This window comes from Leptodactylus fuscus, chromosome 5 (assembly GCF_031893055.1).
Source record: "Leptodactylus fuscus isolate aLepFus1 chromosome 5, aLepFus1.hap2, whole genome shotgun sequence".
Classification (NCBI taxonomy): Eukaryota; Metazoa; Chordata; class Amphibia; order Anura; family Leptodactylidae; genus Leptodactylus; species Leptodactylus fuscus.
The window spans coordinates 32,134,061-32,145,016 of record NC_134269.1 but is presented as its reverse complement, the minus strand read 5'-3'; the positions used below and the strand labels follow the sequence as shown (position 1 = coordinate 32,145,016).

Genomic DNA, 10,956 nt, shown 5'->3' with positions numbered 1-10,956 from the left:
CATAGATGGAGGGGACATGAAACTGGGGGAAGAGATGGAGGGGGGACATGAAACTGGGGGCAGATGAAGGGTGTATATGAAACTGGGGGCAGATGAAGGGTGTATATGAAACTGGGGGAGAGATAGAGGGGGGACATATAATTTACGGGTGACTGTAGGAGGATTATACTGTGTGCGGGCACATGAAAAATTAATGAGTGGGCGGAGTCAACATAAAAGTGGGTGGGGCTAAATTTGTTCATGCTTCCTCACAATTTTGCTTCTCAAGTCCTCAGACAGTTCTTTGGTTTTCTTTCTTTTCTCCATGCTCAATGTGGTACACACAAGGACACAGGACAGAGGTTGAGTCAACTTTAATCCATTTCAACTGGCTGCAAATGTGATTTAGTTATTGCCACCACCTGTTAGGTGCCTCAGGTAAGTAACAGGTGCTGTTAATTACAGAAATTAGAGAAGCATCACATGATTTTTCAAACAGTGCCAATACTTTCGTCCACCCCCTTTTTTATGTTTGCTGTGGAATTATATCCAATTTGGCTTTTTGACAATTCTTTTTGTAGTTTTCCATTGAAGACAAATTAAATGAAGATAATAATACCAAAGAGTTTGTGATTGCAATCATTTTCTGGAAGAAACTGAGTATTATCTGACAGAATTGCAGGGGTGTCAATTAGAGATGAGCGAGTACTGTTCGGATCAGCCGATCCGAACAGCACGCTCCATAGAAATGAATGGATGCACCTGGTACTTCCGCTTTGACGGCGGCCGGCCGCTTAACCCCCCGCGTGCCGGCTAGGTCCATTCATTTCTATGTGAGCGTGCTGTTCGTGAACAGTACTCGCTCATCTCTAGTGCCAATACTTTTGGCCAACACTGTGTGTATATACAGTATACAGTGTGTGTGTATATATATATATATATATATATATATATATATATATATATATATATTTTTTTTTTTTTTTTCTTCATATAGCTGAAACACAATGTAAACTGAGACAAATCTGTTATATGTGAACATGTCCCTAAAGCCCCAGAGACATCTTAGACATACAATATGTGTAATCAGTTGACCTATAAGGTTATCTAGGAGTTGGCATTGTACATGAAGCAGATCACTATAATACTCAACTTTGAGTGTGTCCAGCTTCAAACAGCCAAAAATACTGATTCACATATACACTCCGTATATAGAGAAGTTATTCAAGCGCTCCGGTCTAGAGATAACAAAAATGTAGACAGAACTGCCCTCTTGTGGTGGGTAAGCAGGAGAAGTTGTAAGGAAACAGATTTTTGGAGGAACATCTGCAAGGAGTTTGTATGTTCTCCCCGTGTTTGCGTGGATTTCCTCCCATTCTATAAAGACATACTGATAGGAAAAAAAAGTACACAATAAAATTCACAATATTTTGGTGCATAACCTGACTTGTGCAAAAAAATTGCAACTGTATGCCTTTTATGAAGGATTACATCACGTTCTTATGTATATCGAATGCATACAAGTCTCCAAATTTTGTGAATATGCAAATTAGATCTTTGGAGCAATGAGGGTGTTGTCGCCTTAATTTTAAAGGGATTTTATGTGCCCCAAATTGGGTTTTCATACAGATTTTCATATGGATGACCTATTTACATAGCACGTGTACCTGTACCCCATAGATAACTTACTGATGACCCCTTTAACCTCATTAGGCTATGTAGGGACTCGCCATATTCATAAGGGGGGCAGTAACATTCCAGGAGGAATAACAGAGGGACAGCATTGATCTAAATGAACTTATTAATCGCCAATTGGGCGCAATATATTTGATACAACTCTAAGACTATTGTATGATAAGACTTTCTATAGGCAGACTTCGCCCCACACTGGTTATGGCCATATCCAAGACACTTATAGGGGAGGAAATTTCTGGAAAAAGATGTCCTGGCAGCTGCCATGTCTACACAAAGGATGAGCAATCCTACACAGATAGCTATGCCTTGTCGCCATGGTAAACCTTGGAGACAATCCGTGTCGCAGAATGTACCGCTACACTTCCTAGAAGGCGCAGAGCCCGCCTCCGTGCCTGCTTCATTTCTATTGGACAATTCACCTGTCAATCAAAATGATTGACAAGCTTTAACTCCCGTATAGAACGGGATCAGCGCCAAGAGAGCAGCCAATAAGCGGAAAGGCCTCTGTTTAACCCCGCCCACGTCATGGAACCCTTGTTCTTCAGCCAAACCACACAAAAGACGTCACCTACCTTGCTGTAGGTTAAAAGTTAACCAATAGAAATTCTTGATTATGAGAGAGACAGCGCTATCGTCCAATGGGATGCCGGGAAATCGGTCAATGGGCGGGTCTTGTGAAATGTCCTTTGTACAGTGGCCGAGTGAAGGGGACGATATTGCAGGTGATGTTGGCATGGCGTTGGCTTGTGTGGAAGTCACTTATAATGTTTGGCATATAGAACCCTTAGCTGGTAGTAAAACAAGCCCTGAATATCAGACATATAATAAGAGCAGGGGTGCTAGTTGTGGGATGTCACTTTTTTTTGGTGTGTATTCACATGGTGCGGTTTGTTACCTATATCTGTGTTAGTATAGATTCCATTTTGTAACATTTGCAGGTTTCCAGAGTCAGGTCACACAGAGGTCGCGGTCACTCCTGGCGGCAGCCTTGTTTTCTGACTTAAAGGGGTTGTCCATTTTTAATATTTAGCACTCTTATTGCCGGATACGAGATGTGACCCGGAGATTGGCGCAGTGTGGATGACCTATAGACATTGATCTCTCCATAGGATGAGGCACATGGTGATCCATAGTCTTGGCTTGGTTGCCTAATAATAATAATAATAATAATAAATTTTATTTCTATAGTGTGCCTATAGATCTGCCAGAGATCACACTGGTGAAAAGTGACCCCAGTGATAAGCCGTCATCTGTGGGGAAACCTAGCAGGAAGAGTTCAGTTTCCATACAGCGTCACCTCAGGAGAAACCAAACATTACACAATGTCCATTCAAATCAATGGTCTGTCTTTGTAATACAGGACAGGTCCTCCAGAGCAAGAGACACTCTTTACACTCTTTAGAACCACTTACTTTATAACCCCCTCCCCCCCCCCCTTCCCTATTAACGCAGCGTTCCCTATTAGGCTGTATGGAAATAGGTTTTTATTAAACCCCATCAAAAGGGTTCTCCAGGATTTTAAGGGGTTGTACAGGATTTGGACTTATCTTGGAGGAGCGTGAGGGAGGTGTAACAAAAAAACTCATAATACTTGTGTGTCTGCTGCACTGCGTTGTGACCGCTGAAACCAAACATTGCACCAGAATGGAAAACAGAGCGCAGGGGATGGGTATTAGTTTTTTTTTTTTTTTTCTGTTACATCTCCCTCACCCCCCTCCCAGGTTTGTCCAAATCCTGAACCGCCCCTTTAAATACAGATGACCTATCCCTTGTGAGTCTGAGACCCGGACCCTGCATACTGTTAGAAGAGCCTGCTGCCTACTGTCTGTGTTTGATATTGCAGTTCAGCCTTATTCACTTGAATGAGACTAAGCTGCAAACAGGTCACGTGACAACTGAATGTGATGTCACATGACCTTATACCTGGCCTGTGAAGTGGAAGCAGCGCTCACATTTGTGCGTGCTTCAGTTGTCTGACCTCCACCGATCACATATTGATGACCTATGTTAAGGGTAAGTTCTGGAAAATCCCTTTAAGGTTGAGGCCCCACGTTGTGGAAATGCAGATTGTTTTGTTGCAGATTTTGCTGCATTTCTTTGAGCCAAAGACAGGAGGGCCTACACAAGGAAGGGGAGATATATAGGAAGTTCTTATACTTCAACCTTTTGTTCAATTCACTCATGGCTTTGGCTCATAAAACCGCAACAACAAAAAATCAGCATTGTGTTGCAGCAATCCCCCGGCCAAATGCTGTAGTGGAAGAGGAATTTCTTTTCCTTTTTCTTCTGTATGAACCTGGTCTTAGATTATCTGGGAGTCTTCGGACGTGGGAGCCTATCATGGACTTTCAGCAGAACAAACGGGTCTCTAGCGAAGATGCTGCCAGCTACCTCTAGGGGGCACTAGCTGTAAGAGTATTCGTTACATAATAGGCATTGGTGGTATCTTACGAATGTCTTTTTACAGGTGGTGGGAGGAGGAACAATGCAGTTCTATGTGTCCCGTCTCCTGCTGATGGTGACCCGGGCTGCTCTGAAGGTATCCGGCGTCCTGTTCTGGATCCTAGTCTATGTTGCAGCCCTTTTGGCCGCAGTCTCCTACATACCTGATGCCCTGAGGCTCATAGCCAAGGGACCTTTCAGGGCATTTTACTGGGCACCACGTAAAAGTGCCCCAGCCTGCTTAACAAGCAGCAAGCACGGCCAACACGGGAAGATCCGCATCAAGGTAAGAGCTCAGAACATAGACGGAAGTGACATTGTTCTCTAAGGGGGGGGATCAGCCATTGATATAAGATATTACTTCTTTGTTGCACAGAAATCGGGCATACGCTTCCATTATGTGGCATCTGGAAAAAAGGGGAACCCATTAATGCTTCTCCTGCACGGCTTCCCTGAGAACTGGTAAAGTCTTCCAAGTTATTGTCTTAAGGTTGTATTCCTATCACTTAGGGCATATCCTCATGAGGGTCCAGCACCTACCTCTAAAATGTGGGGCCCCCATCCTACATGGATGTAAAGAGCTGGGCTTGAAGGAGGTGGTGAAAGGTCCTTTTTAACTGTGGATCAGTACAAAATAAGTAGTGCCATATATTTAGTTTAAGGGAGTCTGTCAGCAGGAAAATTGGTATCAGACTAATTTTCATAAGTAAAGGACCTACAATGCAGAATGAGAAGGGCATCTTCGGAAAGTGTAGAAGCCGCTCTGCAAGGCACTGTCATTACTTCGATACCGATTTTCATGCTGACAGACTCACTGTAAGCATGATGAATGAAGATTAGAGCTTGCTACAGCACCCAGTGAGCTTTTTACCTCAATGCTCTTACCTCTCCTTTTGTAGTTTCTCTTCTGATACCCTCTGATGTTGGCAGGTACTCGTGGAGGTACCAGCTGGACGAGTTCTCCCAGGAATACTGGACCGTAGCTGTGGACCTCAGAGGATTTGGGAGCTCTGACGCTCCTCCTGAACTGCGGGATTACAGAATGGAGACTCTGCTCCAGGACATCCAGGATCTCATCACTGGGCTGGGTGAGAGCTGTGCACCTCTCATGTCTCATATGTATAGATATGGTTTGGACTCCATTTATAGAAATCTCTCTCCTCTCCTACCCAGGCTACCGAGACTGCATCCTAGTGGGACACGATTGGGGGGGCACCTTGGCATGGACGTTTGCTGTTCGCCACCAGGACATGGTGTCTCGGCTCATTGTTATGAATGCTCCTCACCCATCCGCCTTCCATGGTGATGTATTATTTTGCTTCTGTTAGCTCTTATCCAAAGCCTGGTTGATAATGGTACGATGAAAAAGTCTTGTTTTTCGAGCTTCTCTTCTGATTTCTGGTAGGATTTTGGGCAGATAGACATCACAGGACGGCACATTGTTCCATGTTAATTGCTATAAAGTGACCTATTCATAGTTCTGTCACATTATATGTATACTGGCTGTGGGGAACTGTAAGGGTAAGGGTGCATTCACACGGAGTAAAATGGAGTGTAATTTTTACACGTGTAAAAAATTTACGCGCGTATTTTGGAGCGGTTTTTTACACGTGGCGTTTACGGAGCGTTTTTTGGAGCGTTTACGGAGCGTGTTTTTCTACACGCGTAAACGCTCCAAAAAACGTTCCGTAAACGCCACATGTAAAAAAAACGCTCCAAAATACATGTGTACATTTTTTACACGTGTAAAAATTACACTCCAAATTACACTCCATTTTACTCCGTGTGAATGCACCCTAAGTTCACACTGGGTTTTTTGGTCAGGATTTTGAGGCCGTATCCGTCTCAAAATCCTGATCAAAAAGACGGCTCCCATTGAAATCAATGGGAGCCGGGCAGTTCTTTTTTTTCTGGGAGTTATTTGTTCCGGTTCCCGGAAAAAGAAGCAACTTGCTTATTCTTTCAGGCGGATTTGTCCGCGACATCCGCCTGAAGACACTCCCTCCTCTGGACTAGGCCCATTCATTTGGGCCTAATCCGGAGCGGAGTGCGCGACTGCTTCGGCATCCAGTCGCAGCTACCCGTATTTTGGACTGGAACCTGAGGCGGCCTCCACCTCAGGTTCCGGACTGAAAAACCCTGTGTGAACTCACCCTGACAACCCCTTCCAAAATGATCCTACTCCCAGCAGCCATGGCAGACAGCTGACTATGTCCCGGGCAGCCCGGCATTTCTCCTGATGTAGTCACATAAGACGCCATACAGATGCATGGATGTCCCTGAAGTGCATTTCTTCTATTTGACACTGATGTTATTCTCTCCTTAGATTATGTCTTGGCTCATGCATCTCAGCTATTCTCCTCCCGTTATGTCTTCCTCTTCCAGCTGCCGATCCTACCTGAGATCCTCCTGTCTCTCGGAGACTTTGAGGTGAGCTGTTCGCTTACTAGAAGTTACTGATGACCTGACTCTCTGGTGGGGTCACCTACACATTATTAGGGTGTCAGATGTTGCCATGGGCTGTATCTAGACACTGACTTGGTATCTTTCTTCTTATCCTATCCACAGTATATCCGGAAGCCAATGATAGATGCCAGTATGGGAATCCAGAACGAGAGGCGGAGGCTAAAGCAGGAAGACATAGAGGCCTTCTTATACTACGCATCCCAAAAAGGAGCCTTAACTCCTGCCCTCAACTACTATAGGAACTTGTTTGGGTGAGAATAAAAGTCAATACTTCAAAAGGTTGTCCCAGATTATGGGTCAGCGCCTGATCGCAGGGGGTCTCACAACTGGGTCCCTCTTTGATTATAAGAAAGGGGGTTATGTGTCCCCTGTTTGACTGTAGCAGTGGTCGAGCACGAGGCTGCTGCTAGATTCATGACCTATAGGACTGACAATGGTAGGCAAGTGCTTTACTCGGCTATGGGCTCGTTCACATCTGCGCCCGGCACTCCGTTATGCAGGTTTCCGCCGCCATTTTGCCGGTGATCGCCGGCTCCTGGAGCATGCTACAGGGCCGACGTCACGTTGGCATGACAGCCGGGAGCCTTTACAAGGCTCCCAGGCTTGTCTGCAAATTCTTTCTTTTGCAGGCTGGTCTATGCAGCCTGCAAAAGAAATGATGATTTTTTTGTACTGCATTGCAATGCATTAGCATTGTAATGCATTGCATTAGTGATCAGACCCCCTGGGGTTCAACACCCCTAGGGGGTCTAATAAATGCAAAAAAAAGTTAAAAAATATCTAAAAAAATATAAAAAGTATTAAAAATTCAAATCACCCCCCTTTCCCTAGAACACATATAAAAGTAGTTAAATACTGTGAAACATTTACATGTTAGGTATCCCTGTGTCCGAAATTGCCCGCTCTACAAATCTATAAAAATATTTTTCCTGTTCGGTAAACACCGTAGCAGGAAAAATAGTCAAAAGTGCCAGACCGCCGTTTTTTTCACTGTTTTGATTCTGATAAAAATTTGAATAAAAAGTGATCAAAGCAATAACATTTCCCTAAATTGGTAGAACTAAAAAGTACACCCGGCCCTATGCATTCCTGTACACGGACGTATAAAAAAGTTACGGCTGTCAGAATATGGCGACTTTTAGAAAAAAAAAATTTAACACAGTTTTGGATTTTTTTTAAGGGATCAAAATGTAAATCAAACCATATAAATTTGGTATCCCTGGACTCGTACCGAAACACAGAATACAGGGGACATGTCATTTTGGCTGCACAGTGAACGCCGTAAAACCAAAGCCGTAAGAAAGTCGCAGAAATGCATTTTTTTCTTCAAATACACCCCATTCTGAATTTTTTTCCTGCTTCCCAGTATATTATCCTACTAATATTATAAATGTGAAAGTTTGTGTGTTTGGATGTTTGTGAGTTTGGATGTTTGTTCCTCAATCACGCTAAAACGCCTGGACGGATTTGCGTGCAATTTTCCACAAACATAGTTTTCCCTTAGGATTGAGTCACAGGCTACTTTTGGTGCCACTAAACAGCATGGCTTCCTAGCAGGAGACTCACAAAAGCAGGACTCCTAGCCCCAGCTATAGACTCGCACACACTGCCTGGCATTTCCTGCCTCAACCTGCCTGCACACTCCTTACTGTCACCTCAGGAGTAGCCCTCACTCTACTCACTCACATTTACATATAGCTTTCCACTATATAACACATCACATTGTCTGTATCACTACATACACAATATAACAGATCACATTGTAATTACATGTATCTCCTATCACTGCTATATACAGTACCTGATACATATATACTCCTGTACACAGGCTGTATATACTATATAATTACATGTATTACCTATCACTGCTATATACAGTGCCTGATACATATATACTCCTGTACACAGGCTGTATATACTATATAATTACATGTATCTACTATCACTGCTATATACAGTACCTGATACATATATACTCCTGTACACAGGCTGTATAACACATCACATTGTCTGTATCACAACATACACAATATAACACATCAAATCACATTTGCTAGCCCACCAAACTTTTTAAAGCACTTTTACAGTTTCACACGTCTGTGTCCGCCCAATTCTCAAATCACCGCAGACGAAGTCGCGGGTAAAAGCTAGTATAGAATAATTAATGGTGGCATCATGAAGAAAAATTTGTCCCGCAAAAATTAAGACCTCATATGGCTCTGGGAGCGGAGAAATAAAAAGTTATGGGGTTTAGAAGGAGGGGAGTCAAAAATTAAAAATAAAAAAATGCCATCGGTGGGAAAGGGTTAATCCGGACACAGAGTCGGACATGCAGTACTCTGTGTCCGGATTTAAAAAAACGGTTTCGCGGCGGAGAGCCTAAAACGCTCACCACCGCTCATGGCCGGACCCGGTCTGTGCTTTCCGTCTTCTTGCATGTAGAAGATGGATAGCACAGAATGGAGACCCAAACGCAGGTGTGAACCTAGCGTCACTCTGCTATAATGGGGAACATGAGACCCCTGTTCTTTCTGTATGGATTTTATTCAATTCTCGTTGAACTCTATGGCCGTGTTGAAGGGGTATTACCGCCTCTTACTTAATTCTGTTCACACTCCTCTTCATCTGCTTATCGTCTACCTTGCGTAGGCATCTGACACTGCACTATATGGGGATGAAATTTTGCACTTTGGGTTCAGGCAGAGCCGACTGCGCATACTCAGTCCACCATTTTGCGGTGGTCTGTTACACCAGCGTACTGCGCTGTCCTGTACTGAAGCTATTCCCTCTTACATCCATATATTATGACTATGGTTTGGTGCTGACATCTGCCCATCCTGTGCCCACCTCTCACTTGTATTTGTGTCTCTACAGGTTCTTCCCGGTGAAAGCCCAGGACGTTCTTGTGCCCACACTACTGCTGTGGGGGGAGAAGGACACATTCCTGGAGGCTGCCATGGTCCCAGAAATGCAGCAGTACGTCCATGCCCCCTTCCAGGCTGAGATCATACGCCATGCCAGTCATTGGCTGCAGCAAGACCAGCCAGAGGAGGTGAACAGGATCATGTGGGACTTTCTGAGGAGGGAGATGCCAATGTCCACGCACTGACTGTATAACGTGTATATACTGTACAATGGTTTGTATATAGGAGTCTCAGTGACCCAGCCTTAATGTATATACTGACAATAACCAGCTCTATAGCTTTTCTATACAGAGCTGAGGATGCAGTGGTAGTGTCCATATGGGGTCACTGACTAGCTATAATGTACACTGATCAGCCATGACATTACAACCAGAGTAACATCGGCTGCCTAGTGTCAAGGACTGAGATGTATTTGGCAGCAATGGACAACATGGGCAAATGTAAGGACCTGAGCAATATGGACAAGGGCTAAATCTTGATGGCTCTATTACTGGGTCAGAGCATATCCAAATGGCAGGTCTTGTATGGGGCTGGGTAGCCATATACTAGTCACACTGCCCATGCTGACCCCTGCTTGGCACCATTGTCTGACATTGAACCTACAGTAGGTATTTGAGCATCAGTAATGGACGAAGTTGGACTGGTCTGATGATCACTTTTTCTTTTATATCACATGGGCGGCGGGTATATGTGCGATGAATTGGCACCAGGATACACTATGGAAAGATGAGTCGGCTCTGTGTGATGGCTGAGAAGCCATGTATCCTGGCATTCAAGTGTATGTGACATGTACCACTGACCTAAATACAAATACCTATATACAGTCGCTCAGTATAACCTGTATATAGAGAGCAGGTGATCACATTACAGTGTATATACAATCTCTCAGTATGAGTTGTATATAGGGATTAGATGATCACACTACAGTGTATATACAATCTCTCAGTATAACCTGTATATAGAGTGCAGGTGATCACACTACAATCTATATACAATCTCTCAGTATAACCTGTGTATAGAGTACAGGTGATCACACTACAATCTATATACAATCTCTCAGTATAACCTGTATATAGAGTACAGGTGATCACACTACAACCTATATACAATCTCTCAGTATAACTTGTATATAGAGTGCAGGTGATCACACTACAATCTATATACAATCTCTCAGTATAACTTGTATATAGAGTACAGGTGATCACACTACAGTGTATATACAATCTCTCAGTATAACTTGTATATAGAGTACAGGTGATCACACTACAACCTATATACAATCTCTCAGTATAACCTGTGTATAGAGTACAGGTGATCACACTACAATCTATATACAATCTCTCAGTATAACTTGTATATAGAGTGCAGGTGATCACACTACAATCTATATACAATCTCTCAGTATAACCTGTATATAGAGTGCAGGTGATCACACTACAATCTATATACA

At 43.6% G+C, this 10,956-nt stretch overlaps 1 protein-coding gene across 1 annotated transcript; it reads left to right on the top strand.

Moving 5' to 3' along the window:
- Positions 1 to 2,364: 2,364 nt before the first annotated feature.
- On the top strand, positions 2,365 to 10,461 carry EPHX3 (epoxide hydrolase 3). The gene is made up of 8 exons (XM_075272874.1): positions 2,365 to 2,396; positions 4,142 to 4,402; positions 4,493 to 4,578; positions 5,047 to 5,204; positions 5,290 to 5,418; positions 6,443 to 6,546; positions 6,685 to 6,833; positions 9,457 to 10,461. The coding sequence occupies exons 2-8, from the start codon at positions 4,160 to 4,162 to the stop codon at positions 9,689 to 9,691; spliced, it is 1,104 nt and encodes a 367-aa protein (XP_075128975.1). The 5' UTR covers positions 2,365 to 2,396; positions 4,142 to 4,159; the 3' UTR covers positions 9,692 to 10,461.
- The last annotated feature ends 495 nt before the right edge of the window (positions 10,462 to 10,956 follow it).

Excerpts from the sequence above, each read along its gene's own strand:
- EPHX3 (XM_075272874.1), top strand. The coding sequence starts at position 4,160 with ATGCAGTTCTATGTGTCCCGTCTCCTGCTGATGGTGACCCGGGCTGCT. Across the intron at positions 4,403-4,492 it reads ACGGGAAGATCCGCATCAAG|AAATCGGGCATACGCTTCCA; the intron begins GTAAGAGCTCAG and ends TTTGTTGCACAG. Across the intron at positions 6,834-9,456 it reads TACTATAGGAACTTGTTTGG|GTTCTTCCCGGTGAAAGCCC; the intron begins GTGAGAATAAAA and ends GTGTCTCTACAG.